Source organism: Lepisma saccharinum, chromosome 23, assembly GCF_977018435.1.
Source record: "Lepisma saccharinum chromosome 23, izLepSacc3.1, whole genome shotgun sequence".
NCBI lineage: Eukaryota > Metazoa > Arthropoda > Insecta > Zygentoma > Lepismatidae > Lepisma > Lepisma saccharinum.
The window spans coordinates 54246128-54265392 of NC_139251.1; the positions used below are offsets into that span (position 1 = coordinate 54246128).

The 19265-nt window shown below is 36.6% G+C and overlaps 1 protein-coding gene across 3 annotated transcripts in view; it reads left to right on the forward strand.

The window, feature by feature from the left end:
* The window catches only part of Sdc (Syndecan), a 56942-nt gene that overhangs the window by 19507 nt on the left and 18170 nt on the right, over positions 1-19265 (forward strand). For 2 of the 3 annotated variants that reach the window (XM_083110140.1, XM_083110141.1), the window contains exon 2: positions 7532-7703. In XM_083110140.1, the coding sequence (XP_082966266.1) occupies positions 7532-7703 (172 nt within the window). The remainder of the gene's footprint in view (positions 1-7531; positions 7704-19265) is intronic. The other variant, XM_083110142.1, reaches the window with a different exon arrangement.

The following is a 19265-nucleotide window of genomic DNA, read 5'->3' on the forward strand; positions in this document are numbered from 1 at the left end:
ATACAAAAACTTTTCACGACCATATGCTTTTCTGTGTTCTCTGTGGTGAATTTCTTCTGGTTGTTGTTGAGTAGGTACTAGTACATGAAGAAACTTGTCCCACGTCACAGGAAGTTATTGGTGCAACCTTGATAAAATCAACTGCTGTTGATTCCCAAGGCAGGTTCACAATGGTATTATCTCCTCGATGAGCAGCTACTTTACTAGGGCAGTTATAGTTTCCGGTTCAAACCCTCCCCTTTCACCTAGACTGCCGTGTCAGTGGAGAAAATAGAGGACATAGTTGGACATTTGTAGGGTTGCTTTTCCTACTTGTTACATCAGGCCCAATGCCAATCAGACGAGCGTGTTCTTGGAATATTCCCATGCTCTTATTCTGTTGGATACCGGGAATAATGCAGACCATGCTTTAACAACTGAATAATTTTGTACACATTTGGTCCCTTTAATCACCTTTGAAGTGCAGCATTAAACATCAAACACAGTCATTTTAGGTCCTATTGAATTTCAGTGGCGGCAAGTAACGCACATGAATATGTGACAACTGCCTCCTCCCCTCGCCCCCTGACCACTAGAAAAGGCTAAACACAAATGACAATCTGCCTTGGGGCCCTGGTGATTGTGACATCCATTGGTGTTTGCTTGAATATAGCAAAGGATGCCATGCAAAGGTACCAGAAATTAGTACAGTTACGAACTGAAACATGTAGCACTTTTTTTTGGTGATTGGAGAGGAGGGGGGGAAGCTGCATCTGTCACATATTTTTTTTACTTTGCTTGTAATTATTGTCATCAATTCTTCATTCACCCAATACAGAATGGTATTGCAGTGGTATACGTATTCCAGGTGAAGCATGTGGCAACTTCCTGATCATTAAAGTTTTCATAAATCTGACTTCACCACTGAATTCCTGGTGAAATTATAGCCCAAAACTATATGCCACATGCCCCCTTCCCATTTAAAGAAACAAAGTTGGATCCAAGATGGCGGACGTTGTCATGACATGCACCAAAAAGTTTCCCCGTAGGCCTATCATATTACTACCATGGCCAATTGCTGCAATCTACACTCCCTTTCATTTTATAAGGGGTGGTCAGGGACTTTCGACTCACCCTGTATAATGGACAAAATCTGCCAGCTTGTGATTCTTGATGGAGTGGGGGAATGTTAAATACTTTAAATTCCTAGCTATAATGAGTCTGACAGGTCCTGTGCATGCAAACCTTTATGGCAGAGTGGTAAAGCATCGTATTTGTACCAGCATCCATGTCATCAGTTGATCATTTATCCTCATCTTCATCATAATTAACACAAGTGCAGTAACATAAAGCAAGAAGAAAGCAAGTCAGTCCTGTGCACAGAAGACTAAATTCATTGAAGTTAATTGAAATGATCACATAGCTTTTTATTCACACATTGTATTAAAAATGGCACATTCCTTGTATTTTAATTTACTCCCTTTCTGGACGAAACTGAAAATTCCACGTTTTCCCCAGGAGACTGTTTTTTTGTCATTCTTAAAAAAAAAATCATTAAGAATATGTTGCTAAGTGTGTTATTATTTAACATTTTTTTCTGCAATCCGCAACACTTCCTCTTTTCACACACATCCAAGATGTTACATTTTATATACATTTTCCCACATTTATGATTTTTTTTTATGTAACATTTGATGATTTGAACATTTTAAAAAGTTACTGAAAACAGGTTTTCAATACATAATATAGAAATAATTAATGAAAAGTAACAAAATAACTTCTTGTGATTTAAATCATTACTAAATGTGAAATCCGAAGTGGAATCCTCGTAAAAAATTTCCTCTTTGTGCATGTAAATTATTCAGTATGGTATTCTCAAAAGTATAAACAAAGAGCCACCTAATTTGGTATTAGTACAAGTAAAATTCAGCAACGAAGAAAATGAGACGTAGCAGCTGGAAATTGAAAGAGGTGGTGCGATTGTAGCTGGTCATTCATTCACAATAGAATTTTATAGTGAATGACATGTTATGCCCATTGACCATCTTATTGGACAAACCTATACCACTCATCCTAAAAGGGTTAAAGAGGTTAAGTTTCGCAAACTTCTTGTTTGCATTATGAGAGACCCAATGGAGTTTAAAGAAGAAATCTGTACTGTTGAGAAACATTTTGCTGAATCATACAAATCAGCTTTCTCCTTTCAACACTATTGAGTCTCTAAACTTAAATTGGGTTTACTAAATCATCATTCCAAAACAGCATCACAGGAGTGAGCATAGCAATCGATGGTGAATGTAAGGTTCTTCCAGAAGTTTATAAAGCATAGAACATTTATCAGTGTCAATTGCATTCTGTGGACAGTGTATAGCATCGATGTTCCTCTTTGCAAGTGTGTAAAAATAAACCATACCATTTTACAGGCATTAAAAATTATCAAGAAGAAATATGAAATTTGAAAAGGTACCATATCAGAATATCCATCACTTTGATAGAGAGAGGTTTTATGATGAAATAGTGAATCTTCACCTGTAAAATATGTTTTGTAAGAATTGCATTGGTCATTTTTCCAATGATTTATGTGTTTGAAGATTTTTTATCATCATTGGGAAAAAAATTCTTATCAGTAGTTTGTTTCTTTACCCAAATGTTGCTGTCCAACAGTCCCAGTCCCCAGTGTTTCAACATAATTTTTGGTGCTGCCTTGTCCCAATGACTGATACTTGTTAATTGTGTGTTGTGCATATGGAAGCTTTTTTCTAACATAATGTGTAGAATGAATACTTGAAGCATAGTCCACCATTACACTAATTTTCTGCCGCTGTTTTGCGACTGTTCTGAATTCAAAACAGAGTTCGATACTCGTCCAGATGGACGGGAAAAGTATTCAGTGCACACTACAACTGTTTTTACCATTCATTGCACTTATAGGAACAAAAGGGAATTTAAAATTGTATTTGGTGTATTGAATGGATTATAATGTGTGGGATTTTTTTTTCATGGTGCTTGTGCTTGCTGAATGGAGGAAATAGAGTAATCAATCACACACATTACAAAAAGTTGGTTTAAACCATTTTCCTAATATATGATTGAGGAAAAAGTAAGAGCATCAAGTATTCCTAACGCTATAGTATATATTATTTTCTAGAAAATAATACAATGAATTGTCATGTGAGAACCAGACAATAACTCCAATTTATCACATATACAGGAGAGAGGAAAAAGTATTCTTAGGAATATGTCAGACTAAGAAAATCAGTAAATTGGAGATAACAGGGGATGAACAAAAATATGGAAACACCTGTGAAGAAAATATGCAGAGCCGCCTTTAGCTTCCAGAACGGCCTGCAGTCTCCGAGGAATGGACAAATACAAGTCCTGGATGGTGGTTAATAGGATTTTGCACCATTCTTCAGGCAAAACATGGTCACAATCCTCCTCAGTGGCCTTCTGGCTCTGTCACTCAGTGTACATTTTCGTCCACGCAGCTGGGCCTCCCCATGGCGCAGTGGTAGCGTCATTGCCTTGTAATCAAGTGGTCCCGGGTTCGATACCCGGTGGAGGCACAAGTGGTTCGGATCCCACTTTAAACTGTAGGTCCAGTCCCGATTAGCCTTACTGTGCATAAAGTGGACTTAAAACAGCAAATCAAACCAAATCAATCGTCCACGCAGCTGTTTATCTGATGATGTCTTTCCGGACACACTTATGTCATCATGATCTTGGATAGAGTCCCTCGCGTTGCACCAAATAACATGGCTACTTTGGTACCAGAGGCACCTGCAAGGCGGGCACCAATGATGTCAGCTCGTGTTTGAAACGCTGTCAGCTCGGACATGATTCAGTATCAACTGCACTGCACGCTATCTACAGCGCAACTGTCGACTTCTACCAGTCCAACAGGGTCTTATCTCATGGCGCAAAACAAAGAATGTCGCACTGCGTCAGAATTCAAGTGGAAAAATTGAGTCTATATCACCCGTTCCGATGTCGTGGTGTTTCCATATTTTTGTGTATCCCTTCCGAATAGAGCTTTTCGGAGGAAATGTACGTTAAAACCGTTTTTTTTTTTTTTGTTTTTTTAGTTTCGTTTCTCTGGTTCTCACATGATGAAATGAGAGATAGAAGTTATTTGAGCTAAAGGTTGCTGCTGTGTTCTGATGTTGTATGTGCTGTATTTGTGAAACATGCAGCATTCTAATAGCTGTGGCAGCAGGTCTTCTGCAGATCATTCGTTTATGATACCTCTCAACATCAAATTATCTAAGAAAAACAGTGGTTCATAAAGTATGGTGTGTAATAGTGTGTGATTTTCCCCATTTGAGGTCAATTGTGTCTCAAATTGTATTACTAGATAGAATATGTTTCGTTTATAAACAAGGTGTGGTACATAATTCATTATACTACACAGTCTTCTATCCTTCTTTGCACTGTAATACCTGAATCCAGTATGCTCCATTTTTGTTTACATTGAATGTTTTCCCAGTTTGTCTCTAGAATAGAAACAGTACATTTCAGAACTCTTGAACTGTACTGCATTGAAAAATGCAATGGTGCATTTCCACTTGCATTCATTGCATAGTAGTTCCATAAAATATCCGTACTGATGTTTGGAGCAAGTGAAGACTTACTTTTAAGCATGGTGTATGCAACAAGATGAATTCGGTTTATTGATCTTTCAAAAATATTTTCCTTGAATATAATATCTTGCCTTTTATTTTTGTGTAGATATGAATATTTAGAAATAAAACATATATGTGAGGCAACAGTAAGCATTCGTGTGTGCCTAATATGAAAAGTGCAGAATGCTTTGCTTTTACAATGGGACCCATATTTTACATTTGCTGATTGTACATTTTTCATACAATCCATTAGTGGCACTGTAAACCACTTGACGACAGCTGGGACAGGCATTGAAATGCTTGTGCTTGAAAATCTGATGTCTTGAAAAAAGTTCTGTCTGCCAAAGGTTAATTCTCTTGGGCCCAGTCCAAAATGTTGGAATCTTGTCCTAATTTTACATTTTCCGGCAGAATAATTTTTAAGACCAGTCCCTAGAGGAAAGAAATGTATAATCGAGGTTCCAGTGTGTGGGGTGGAGTTTATCACACCAGCTCAGATTTGGATGAAATTTCGTCGTGTGAGAACCAGAGGGACGTAACTCCCAATATATCAAGTTTACAGGAGATAAGAAATAATGAATTCTTATGAATATGACTATATAAAATATGATATATATTATGTGACTATATATACATGTACTCTTAAAAAAGTCAGTAAATTGGACATACATAATTTCACCTTACTGCTAAGGTTTAGAAGTAGAAATATGTCAGTCCGACTCCAACTAGAGCTCTCTGGAGGAGATTATATTTTAACAAAACTGAAAACAGCATTTTTGGACATTCCTCTGGTTCTCATATGACAATTTGGTACATGGTATATTCAATTAAAGATAACAACCCATATTTAAATTTTTAGAATATCATCTGTAGTTTGGAATTTAGACCCTTTAAATTTTGTCACCTTTTGATGAATTGTTTTCAGCTTCAACTACTTTGTTTTTCATGGACAATTTATAATAATAATAATATGTGGTGCAACAGCCTTTGAGGGCCAGGACCTACCTGCCGACTGCTTGCCTCACACCTTCCTGCCGAGGTAGGAGATAATCCAACCAGTTACCGGGTGACGTGTGGTCAGCGTGGCGAATCACCAGTCAGTCTTGTTGTAGGTTTCCGTGACCGGTTACACTACTAATTAATAGTTCCCCAATTTCGTCACGATGGTGGGTGGCCACGAGTTGCATAAACGGACCTAAATCTCAAGAGAAAAGTTGTTACACTTTTCCTCAGGAGACTTGAGCGTGTGCACACCTCATAGCTGGAGCCCAAAGCATCACACCTTGACTGCACCATCATGGTGCAATGAACAATTATTACCATAAAATAGTGAAATGCACCACAATTATTAGAATTTTATTAAGATTCCAAATTTCACTTATAAAATATAATAAAATCGCTTGCAATGCATGCAAGTTGGTTTAGAAATTGAAAGACAGCAAACATTGCCCCCCCCCCCCCCCTCTCTCCCAGTAATTTTTTGCTATTCTTAATTTAAAACAAGTTTCATTGGAAAGACCACGAAGTATGTTGTAAGAAGGTGAAATATAACTTGTGGGTATTTGGTCCCCACCACACTTATCATTGTGGAAACCTGTATTGGTGATTGGAAATTAAGCGTGTTGTAGGAAAATTTCTTAGGTCTCGTAAAATAATCTGTGTGAGTAGAAATGTTATTACAATTTTAAACATATGTTTAAATTTTAAAAACTTGTCTTCTTTATATGTAGTGTCTTTAAATGAATGGGTTCCGTTGAATTTTTTTTCTGGAAACTGACATGGATGCACATCACCAAAATGCATTTGAAAGAGGAGGTTCTGGCCTACCACAGTTTTTTTTTATGACTAACAGGAATGGTGTATCAACATTTTCTCATATAAGACGTAAGCAAGTTACTAAAAATATATCCGCAAAACTAACTTGTAAATGTTCTATTAATTTCGGTGCCATCAAGTTCCCAAGTGGATGGTATCAGTGGCCACCGAAATTAATAGAACATTTAACAAGTAAGTTTCGTGGATATATCTTTAGTAAGTTGCTTACGTCTTATATTATCAACCTCGTTGTTTATTCCCCTCAACATGAACATTTTCTCACTTGGCAGATTGTTTCTGCTAGGTTCTGATCCATTGTGATAGTCTGCACCATCAGTTAGTGACTGAGTTTGTTATGTAGCTCAAACTTCCAAACTAGTTGGTGTTCCAAAAATTTGAAATGTACATTGTTACATTTATCAACAGGGATCATGCACCAAATTTCATTCAAATCTCGAGTAATGGGATAGATGTTATGATGGCACAATGATATGATTTGGAATGACCCCCCCTTTTTTTCATGTGTATGCGATAAATTGATTTTTTTTTTTGCACACTGTCAGTTAAGTGTATTGTGAATCAATATGTCAAGACAAGTAATAACAGGTATACGGTGTGCATAATGCAATAGAAATAAAACTTTACTTGATTAGCGTTTACTATAACATAACCAAGTTTTTTACCTTTTATTTTGGATATATGTGTGCTATTTTATGATTAGTAGGACCCACTTTTTACTTTTATATTAGGTCAGAATTTTCAGGAAAAAAATTACATTTTTCAATATTTATTTTTATGTATGCTTAGCTTCTTTATACATTTAAATGAAAGCTAACTAATGCTATTGTTGATTTGCGTATTTCTTAGTAGATTTTGTGGCTTACATGATCTTCTTACTTCCCAACATTTTGTGATAAGCTGTAACCCATCTTCATCTCCTTAAGTAAATGTTGAAGTAGGCATAACTAGTAGTGTGCAAGTGAGCAGGATATGCCCTTTTTTGTATAGTTAAAAGAAGCATGTATTGTAAACTAATTTGCATGTAAAAATATGCAATTTATGATGTGCGTGTAAATTTATTTATATCAAAATAGAAAATTGTGTTGTATTTTCAGGGAAACACATACGATACGTGGAATAAAGATGAAATTTACATCGATGACGACACCCTGGAAGGACATCGAGAAGTGAAAGACGACTTGGAGTCCAGTGGCTCTGGATATGGACCAGATGGCGGATCGGGATACGGACCGGATGATGAAGACGGTAATAGTGGCTCGGGTGGTGGTGAGTTGTGTGTGGAGATGGCTTTGGGTATTGCATGTTCAGGTTGAATTACTGTTCAGTATACCACATCTTCAGGAGGATTTTCTATTGTGTTCCCACAGAAGAAAGTCTTATACTAAGGCGACATATTTTACTGCATATTTTTGAAACTAGCTTATGTGATAAGGAGATATAGTTATACTATGAGATAGTTCCCTTTTTCCTCAGTTAACCCATAAATGCCAGTGCTGATTTTTTCGTATGTAGGTGCCAACCTGGATGTGTTTTCAATGGGAAATTTAAAATACACAAGGTTTTTAATTAAAAGTTATATCTCAAACTATGAATGCTAGTTACAAGTTTTGCTCATTTTATTCAGTACAGATTAGGCAAAAAAAAAATCCTTCATCAATTAGAAGAAGAAGAAGAAATTGATTGTAGATCTTCAGAATAATTTTTGTTTGACTTGCACCTTATCATCATCATAACATCGGATTCAGAAACACAAAACATACTCTCATTCATGACAATGACACTTTTCCACCATGTATTGTCCTTCTTCGGATGATTTTTTATGAACTGCAGTCTTTCCTTTATTTCATGATGGTTTTTTTAAGGCCTACTCCCTCATGGTAACTGGCTTTCCTGGACAGCCATTGTCCAGTTTTCAGATATATAGCAGTCTTATAGAACATAGCTGTCTTATAGAACGACCACAAAGGAAAGAAACCTTGGACGAAAAGTCCCCACGCAGCTTTCCTTCTTCCCTTCAGCTCCGGCCATAAGGAAGCATGGTCCACTCTCCCCTTCCCCTCCATGCGGGAGTACGGTGCACAGGAGTCGCGGGTCTGCGCAGGTTTCTTTGCTTTTGGGGCATTTAGTTTGAGGTTTATCTAGATTTTTTATATCACAGTCCCTTTCATCTTGTTTACCTATAGACTTCGGCCAGTATAAATAAAATCCATCTTATTTTTCTTTTCTTTATATTTTATTATGGCCACCACAGTGCTCTTACGTGCATTTATCATTTGTGCAATTCCTCTGTTCCAGCCCTCCTTTGCATGAATTAAAATTAGAAGTTGCTGATGCTCAAACTTTATATTTAGTTGTGCCCATATTTTGTACTTCAGTCATCGCAGCAACTCGTAACAGCTGTGATAATCAGGAATTAACATGAGTTATTCTTACCTTACATCCAGTGAACAGATAAGAAAAAAATTTAAAAAACCTTCATGCTCATCAGCCCTCTGCCAGGGCCAGAGCACCTTTTGCATTGGGTGACGCATGGTCGGTGCGTTGAGTCCCATTTGCCTCTGTTTTCTGACTTTCGAGACAGGGGCTCGCTATTTCTTTTCCAGTAGCTACCAAATTGTCCTCTCAATGCTGGGTCCATGACAAAATTTTGGGGGCAAACCTGGATCCGTCTCCCAGCAAAGTGAGAGCACTAACCATTTGGGTATGCAGGAGTCCAGCAAACAGATAGGGAGCTACATAATAGGAGGAGAAGGTATTCACAATGTGTCTGAATATTAACGTGCCATCTTTTTAGATGCTCGGACACAAAAATATCTGATAATAATAATTTGAAATTTGGCAATCAAGCAGTGAACATAACTTTTAATAGGTAAAGAAAAAGTAAATGGGTCCCCTGACAGGGTTGCTACGCACCTGGAAAACAGGGAAATGTCACGAACTTTGGCTTGTCAGAGACTTTTGCAGATCGTCTGGAATTTACGTGCATTTTGGAGTCTGCAAAATAAAAAAGGAAGAAGGAAGGAAAGAAAGATGCAAAATGAACAAGCAGTTTACTTCTACTTATGGATTCGGTTCTTGATATCACTCCCAAAAAAAGATTTAGTTTAGAAATTTGTTTCTTTCGTTCTTATGATTCTCAGTCCTGTGCAAAATTATGGTTCCTTTGAATTTCTGTAATAAATTTTCACTTTTATAATACTAGATATTTGAAAGAATATCAAAGTAAAACTTGCAGTCCAGATATCTGATTGACAATATGATCATAATTATCGGAAAGGTTGGTGAAGATGAGGTTATCGTCTATTATTTTATAGATCTTAGTCTTGTTGGCATTTCCTATAGAATTCCTATATGCAACAAAATATTCTCCAGATGCTGTGTACTTATAAATGTAAGCAAAAAATCAGCATTTTCTACGACACTATAAATACGCCAGAAAATGAAAAATTGTGTATGGTTTATGAACTTTTTCTGTTGTTTTTATATTGTGGAGATCTGTTATGGTGAAATAATGTACCTCTGTTACCTTAGACTGCAGGCTAGATGCACGTGATTGTAGCACCCAATACATTTTGATGCCAATTGTAATTTTACATTTTACTCTTCAAATTTTCACGTGTTCTTGTGTGTGTAGAATGAGACTTGCTAAGAAAAAGTTGTGAAAGTGAATATTCATAATAATTAACGGATTATGTATATATTTAATTGAAAAAATAAGGCTCAAAAGCAAAAATCGTGATGATTAACATGTCTGGAAAAATTTCATTTTTGAACTGGAGAACCTGGAAATGTCAGAATTTCATAATAAAAAAATCTTAGCATCCCTGCCTGTGCTTTGCACCATGCCATGAAGGTGTATATGGAGTGTGGAGTTAGGACCCCACACTTTCTTGATCACAGCCGAAGGTGCAGGTGAAGTGATCAGCACCATGAACTTGGCCACCTTTATATTATGCTGGGTGGGTGCCGGACCAACTTGAACAGGTGGAAAATATCCTGGTTTTCCCCCACTAGGGATCAAACCTGGGTCTCTCTCGTGGCTCACAACTTTAGTAATGTTCATATGTTACCACCTTTTATATTTACAATACATGCATGTTGTTAATTTCAAAATATTGTGAAGAAATTCACAAAATATGCCATGCCGAATATTATAATGATGTGACTTATGTTGAGTTACGCCAGGGGGTGAACACTTCATATCTGACTATGTAGAAGGAGAAGACATAATACTTTGACATGTGATTAAGAATAATTTGCCTCCATGAAAGGATTCAGTGTAGATGGAAACAGTCTAATGTCACACAGCAGTTTAGGAACTAGTGGAATGGTTAGGTTGGGAAATTAGGTATTAAAAGGATTTTCTGCTGGATGTGTAAAATACATTAAAACGTAACAAATCTTTGGATTTTAACGTACTCCTCAAACAATTACACCAATCCAGATAATATACGTGGCCTATCTAAAAAAAAAAATATCCGACTTTACACCAGAAAAGGAAAGTCACTTGCCTGGTATGGTTGGCATCTTAATCCCCTTGGGACACAGCCCAATAAGTCTACCATTGCTGCAAGCACCGCTGGAATGTCTGTTGTAATGGCTCTCAACTCGTTGCACATAATGTCCTCTTGGCTGTCAAAATGGGAGCATTTCAGTGGGGATTTTAGCTTTGGGAACAATCAGAAGTCACATGAAGCCATGTCCGGAGAGTAAGGAGACTGGTGAAGGATTGCAATGCCTTTCGTTGCCACGAAATTGTGGATCAGATATGACGAATGAGCCTCCTTAGTTACTGTTTGACCTTCTGGTGCATGCTCATGATACACAATGCTATGGCAGTTGAAGAAAAGTCATCGGCACCTTGATTTTCCACCGCATGTGCTGTACCTTTTTGGGCCTTCTGGTGTCATGGCTGGATTTTGGTTTCTGGGTTGTACCCATACTCCCATGTTACATCTCCATTTATCACAGTAATGAGAAACTCTGAAAGTCTCCAGCATGTCATGTGTGACGGTCATGTCGAAGTTTTCTCGCTATTCCTGCAAAAGCAGCTTGGCACAAGTTTTGCTGCTTTGCTGTGCATGCCTATATCCTCCCGTAAAATTGAATGCACAGAACCTCTGCTGATACCATGTTATCTTGAATTTCCCTGACTGTTAAACGATGATCTTACATTATCAAGAACCTCACTTTCTCAACATTTTCTGCATTCCGGTTTGTTGATGGCCTCCCAGAACACTCCCGATGTGCGACCATTTTTGATATGGTTGTACCAGTCCTTCATTTGATTAATCCCCATGGTATCATCAGTCACAAAGTGCCTGTTGAATCTTGCAAAATATTTCAATTTCTGTATTCCCAAGCTTCTGGCAAAACTTGATGCAGTATCTCTGCTCCACTTGTTCCGTCATCCCAGCAAACAAGAAAATGCAACGTTACACAGAAACACTATCTCACTAGCCAGCTGCCTCTCATCGACTGACAGGCCTAACACGCCCAGCAACATGCCTGCATGTACATGAAGGTTTCCTTCACCTCTGTACGCAGTGTAGCCAACCTACCATAGCCATTTCCCACGGGAAAAAAAGGCCGGATACTTTTTTAGACATATTTATACGTATTTTTTACAATCTCTTATTTGTTTCCTGTGTATATTAACAAAAATGCATAGCAATTTACTGCTGAAATAGAGATTAAGCCTAAAATCCTTCATATTATACAAAGCCTCTTTTTCTTGTTAGCAGTTTCTTAGCTAAGTAATCTGTATTGCAAGCTTTAAAAAACAATGAATGTGTCAGTTTTAAAATTTCTTTTTCATGCATGTTCTGTGAATTCACTGCTTTTGTTTAATGTTGGCAAATCAGCCACAGTGGATTGTTGACTTTACACTTTTCGGGGCACCAATGTACACTCTGAGAAATTTTTATATCATGTTCTTTAATGGGATGTTTTATATCAGGACTTTAATAACTGCTTTTTTAGGTCTGCTGATTTGCTTGTTATTTATCCACGCAGTCCAGAATTTCATCAGTTATACCTTATAAATATAGATATTCAAAAATAAGAGCAGTCCATTATTGCATAAGAATTCCTAATTTATACAAAATTATTTACAATCAACAAGTGATAACTAGAAGAAAGTTTATCTGAAAAGATATGTTTCTTTTTCTTTGTGAAATCCATCTGCTTGAATCATATAAATCCATAATATTTCAGATTATCTCGTCAACGTGGCAAAGTATTATAGTGTGCATATTTGAGAGGTTAGTCTGTATATATAATTTTTTATGCACATATTTGCATATTTTGCCGAGATTTTTTATGTAAATATTCAAGCTAAGTTTATAAACATCTGGAAAGTGTATATTTTGGAGGAGTTCCTACTGCTTATATCCTGAAAATTAGTAATATTGGATTTGCTACCAAATGTCAGATTATGATGAAGAAAAAATCTGTATTAAATGAAATGCAAGGGTTCTCTCCAAAGATCCTTGTTTGCCACGCTCAGGACAGGTATACAGTATTTGCATCACATATTTTCAGTGCAAATAAATCCTAAGGATATGCAGATATATTTTTGGAAGAAGACTATCAGTCCAATATCCTTACATATGTCACAGGTTATAGATCTAAAGTGAAATATGCATGATTCATAGGATGGGACACTCTTCAGTTAAAATAAGCATAGAAGCAGGGTTGGCTCAGGTGAGCCCAGTCAGGTTTTCCTCCATGCAATTTTTTTCCCAGAAAGATTCACCGTGAAAACGAGAAATCCACTCTAAAGTAGATTGCTGTTACTATATATGGGAAGGGTTTCAATTTTTCTCGCCATGATTTATGGACTTGCAAACCCAATATTTTCCTCTTGTTCCAACTTGCACAATGATTTTGATGGACTCTGCAACATGGTCAGAATGTCCCATTAATTTCTTGTTAAGTTTAGGTGGTCTCGCACTTCATTCTGTGTCTAACATCAAAGATTTTAACTAGTCTACGAACTGCTTTGCAGTGAGGTACAGGAGTTTTTGGGAATTATTAACCTTTATCATCCGGATGGTCAATCTGGGAACCATGCCTGTATTTCCATTGAGGACATATAGTAGATATATTGACCGACAGTGCCCGGCAGCAGCTAACATGCCATTTCTTCAAAACTATACACTGTATTTCAATTCTGTGTGTTTTGTTCATTAGTATACCTCTAAAGATGGTATGTATTCGAATTACAAAACAATATATCCATTATTTTCTTGTAGTTTACGGTTATTACAAGCATAAGAAAACACTTTTTCGTTGCGACGTTTCCATTCCACAACGGATTCTCACATAAAATTGCAAAAATTTTTAGAAGATTTAATTTCAAAATTGTTTTTAGATCACCAAGAAGTTTGGAATGTACATTTAATGAATTCAAAATTAGAAAAACTCTACCAGATGTGGAAACCACAGCAATATAAAATATAAATTGTTCATGTTCAAAGGATTATGTAGGACAAACAGCAAGGAAAATGGCAATAAGATGGCACGAACACGATTTTAACATTATAAATCTAAACCCAAGAACAGGTTTGTCAGCTCACATCATTGAAGAGAAGTATTTGATTGAAAAGAGAAGGGTTTTAAAAAGATTGACTGGAAACATAGAGTTGAATGAATGTCTGGGAAGCTTCGTTCATTGCAGAACACTGGAATAAATTAAATAATGAAAATGGTAACACAGATCCAGTATGGAGTTTTCTTTTTCACAAATGGAGTAAGCCACCATCTTTAAAATTTAATGTAACAGAAAACATCAAGGAAGTTTGTGAAAACAATGACGACTTTGAATTACCTGTTGATATTTGGGATTCATAATTTTAAATAAAAAATAATGTGATCAAAATTTTTTATCTGAAATAAAAATAAAACAGACTGCTTCTTTTCACAGTTAAGTTGCAATATTACAACAATGTAACATTGACAACATCCATTATATAACGGATTATTTTTGTTTAAAAAATTGCTAACCATTGTTATAACTGTATCTTTATTCAAAATAAAAATAAATATTGAAGGGAGCGTGTGTTCTCCTGAAACGTCACTACGAAAAACTTGTTTTCTTATGCTTGTAATAACCGTAAACTACAAGAAAATAAATCTACAATGCAAGCAATGCGTACATACAAGAAAAAACAATATATCCATTGTTACTATTATTAACAAGAGTCGTTTGATTTATTGAAGTGGTGTTTTAAGTCCACTTTATGCACAGTAAGACTAATCGGGACTGGACCTACAGTTTGAAGTGGGATCCAAACCACCATGTGCCTCCACTGGGTATCGAACAAGAGTCGTTCGTAAAAGCCCTTTGTTTCCCTTTTGTTACTAAGGGATATTTTGAAGATAAAGGGCTATAACTTTTCAACCACTGCATCTTTTTGAAAAATTTAAATTCTAAATGGAAGAATGAGTAAAAAACATTATTTCAATTAACATCCGACAATTACGGGCCGTGTATTTTTTTTCTTCCCTTCAAGTTGCGGCACAAGCATTACATATCCTCATAGAGTCGTCTTTTGTCGTGCTTCCCTCCAAATTTGATCCATTCATATCCATAGGGCCGATGATAGAAGTGAAATTCTATATTTTCTTACTCAAGAAGTATCAGTCTTGATTTCAACGGAACTTTGCATAGTTGTAGGAATGTACCGCTACTACATACTACATTTTTCATTCACTTCCGCCTGTTGAGGGGCGTGTGCCAATTTTTTTTTTAAATCAATTTTCTTCTTCTTCCTTGAACACTAATTATTGGGAGGCACAATGTATAAATTTGTATAAATTTTACCTCTGCTAAAAGCCATGTCATTAAGAAAAGAAGAAATGCCATCTGTCTATGATAATTAGTTCTTGAACAACCATTATTTTTGTACTCTAGGGATTATACAGTCTGTCACAAAAAAAATAGCATCACTCTTAAAAATTGCACCCTTGCTCTTGTCCGATTCACAGGCTCGGAACAAAAGAAATTGTTTTCTATATTGTCTAGTTGCCGGAAGATGACATAATTCGTAACGGAGCACAAACGTAGTGGTGCTATATTTTTGTGACAAACTGTATATGTAGCTTCTGTGTTTTTTTAAAAAAATATTGTTTTGTATACTTTTTTTATAACTTTCCAAATGTAGTAAGTATACTGTGGACTAAAAAGGCAACCCTCTGTTTTGCCCAGCATAATAGCCTAATTTTGTGAAATTTATTTATCAGGTGGCTGAAATGGGGAATTCAGTTTGGTAATCAACAAAACTTCTCTGTAATCATAAATTGTGGTAGAGCACAGACAGAAACTAGATGTGAATGAAAATTACTTTGTCCTTGATTTTTCATGATCACATTGCAGGATTTATAATTACTAATGCAAGATAGTTACAACTACAGTGTTTGGCGTAGGAGAGAATGCATAGTGTTACAATAAATAATTTCACCCTTCACTTGATAGGATTCAGCTGACAAAGGATTGTTGTGCCTTTTGAGTTATTTTTAGTTTAGAAATATTAACAGTAATTAGGTTTAATACTTTAGTGTAATCATTTCATATGGTTGTTAGGTTAGGTTGAGTTAGGTGTTTAATCTTCGAGCATACTAATTTGTTATTATTAGCTTACAGTTGTTACGTTCAACGTTCTTACTAATTTTAAAGCCTATGCAGCTTTGGTAATTTTGACGTGGCAATGAAAAGCGAGATGGGCTTAAACAGCTTGAAAATTTGGGATGGCAGAGTCTGTATATTTCCTGCCTCCCTCATCTTTCCAAGGAAGCAATAAAACTAGATATGTAATTAATGGTCCAGTAAGCGATCTATGTCATCTATATCGTTAGCAACTAGTTTAAATTTTAAACATGTGTTCTAGTAACACTTGAGAGGAAAAAGTTTCAACCTTTTCACTGTGCCCAGGTTCCAAGTGCTGCTGTAAAAACAATGCTAGATGTTATTGTGCTTAGTTATTTCTTTAGTTTTCAATTAAAGTCCAGTGTTTGTTGGAAGAGATGAGGTGGGATTAAAAATTAGGCCCTTATAATTGAACACTTAGCTGGAAAAAGGACATAATCAACAAAAACTATCTGCATCTGTTACTGCAGTGTGATGATATTTATGTATATTGTAGGTAAATATACATGACTATTGTCCCATTCCAGCAAAAGAGTCATCTGTCTCTTTGGCTAGCAGTAGCAATTTTTAAGTTTCCAGAAAGCTTTTAAATGTTCAAGGGCAGGCTGTTCAAAAAGAAACAGAACTTTTACAAACTTGAGAAAAATGGTCTTATTCAGAAGCTATTTGGACCTGCCTCCTTCAAAGTACTCCTGCACTGTGCACCCACCATTCCCAGCATTTCTTCCAGTCATGGAATGCCTGTATGTCCTGTACTGAATTCTCCTTGATCTCTTCTATTGTCTGGAATCTTTGGACCTGTGAGGGTTGATTTCAACTTGGGGAAGAGGAATATGTCTCTTGGAGCCAAATCAGGGAACTAGTCTGGTTGTGGGACAACAGGTGTCTGTTGCTTAGCCAAAAACTCCCGGACAGGTGAGGAATGACCACATGCATTATCGCGATGAACCTTTCAGGACTTGTTCTACCACTTCTGTGCCTATTGCCCTGCACCTTTTCTTGTAATCGTTGCATGACATTAACGTAGAATGCCGCATTCACTGTGGAACCATCCGGCACGAACTCAGATTCCCTACCAGTGGAAGAACATGATCAACATCACTTTAACGTGGGATCTACTCATTCGTAGTTCTCGATGGAGGTTCAACCTAATCTGAAACATCTGGGCCATTCGTAACGCTGTGTTCAACTGAAAAATTCCTTGCCATAGGCTTCATGTAACATGCCTCTTTGAATTTTTTTTCCTTTTATGGCAGAATTCCACACATACTCTCTCCTCTTCCCTTCCAGTTCCTTCTAAGTAGGGTAGCTGAAAATTGCCACAGGCACTCAACTCATCTGCACTCACGCGATCTACTGCATTAGTGCATTTAGCAACAGCTTTGAAACAAACTGAGCCAAGTTAATAACTCAGGACGCTGCTTTGCACCACCACTGCTGTTTCTCTTCAACAAATTTTTATACAAACTTTACAAAAGGAGTTTGGTTTGTTTTTGAGCAGGCCTTTTATTTGGACAACCTATCGGGCATATCAGATTTGAATGTAGTGAATATTTACTCCCGGTACACCTTCAGATCACAAAAAACCGATTACTCCTGCCTGTTATTCTTTGGTGTGAATGGAGAGTGGTGGAGCCATGTTTGCCCTGCAACTACAAGAAAAGAAAATAGGGTGATATATGCATTAAAGCTACAACAAATGCTCACTGTTGACATTTGCAGTCAGAAAGCATTACAACCAACCTAATGAAAATTAAAGCAAGAATGTATAATTGTTGACTGACACTTATGCATTAGCGAAACACTTAATTATCATTATCCTCATCAGAAATCTAATTTTTGGAACTGTGAGAAACCAGTGTGTAATTTGTGAAGTGAAAATGGTACAAAGACTGAATATATGCGATAACTAGACCGAATGTTAACGCACTAAAAGTATACAAAATAGCCAAAAAGGCTGTAGAAATCTAGAAAATAGCCACTAAAAACTTGCGATCAAATGGAATACATGTTTAAATCATGCTCTATGAGCAGATTTATGTTTTGCGGTTTGTACATTCTGCAAAACAAGATAATTTTACCTTAAGTTCATTGATGTTTCACATACTTTGCGAAAGAAGTTCGATCCAAGTTGGAAAATGCATCAATGAATTCTCTCATGAAATTGCTCAGTGTGGTTTTTAATCCTGCCGGACCTCCTCAATGGCGCAGTGGTAGTGTTGTCACCTTGTAATCAAGGGATCCCTGATTCAATACTCGGTGGAGGCATATAGTGATTCGGATCCCAACAATGTCCCTTTGTGCCTTCGAGACTGTCAACATCAACAGGTGTTTGCTGTTGAATGAAAGGAAGTGATTGATAGCTTAAATAAGGGATTGGCCCCTTGCTTTAACTTGAGTAGGTGCCTGATCGTTTGCAATAGAAGCTACAAATTCGGAAAGACACATCCTTCAAGAAGAAAGTTTGAGTTACTGGAAACAATGGAAATATGAAGTGGATTTTTACGATATGGAGTGAAAGTATAACGTATTCAGAAAAATATTGACTACTGAACACATCACTTTTTTAATGCAATGCCTAGTTAAATTTGAAACATTAGGCAAATAGGCAGTATGCATGAAAATAGGCAAAATAAACTTTCATGTACGACACCGATACTCTGACATGAGCTTATATTTAAGTCATTTTTATGATATGTGCATCAATAAAGTATAGGTATTTTGCCGAACATCTGGTGTCTAGATACACTGTATGGAAATCATCGTGTAGGCTGGATGTCTTCTTAAGATGCAGTAATCCTTCAAAATTGCATCTATGTGACTTTGAGCCATTGTAATGGTTGTCCCAATAACCATTTTCCAAAATGCTGTACTGTCTAGTAAAAGTAATTCTTTTGTTGATATTCATCCCACCTCACCAATAAACAGTTTTTTCTTTGAGCATTATTTGACAGTAACTACCAAAGAATCTGCTTAGTAAATATATTGTTTCTGGCTAGCTAATTTGATCAAATCAAAGTCTGCAGTGTTGGGAAGGTTGTGGTGGCCAGAAAACCTAAATTTGTGGTTTAAAACTTCGACTTTCATGTGTAGCTTGTGCACTATTTTTAGTAGGGAATCACAATATTGTTTCAATCTGTCCTGTACAAGAGTCAGTGTATTACAACTTTTTATTTTGA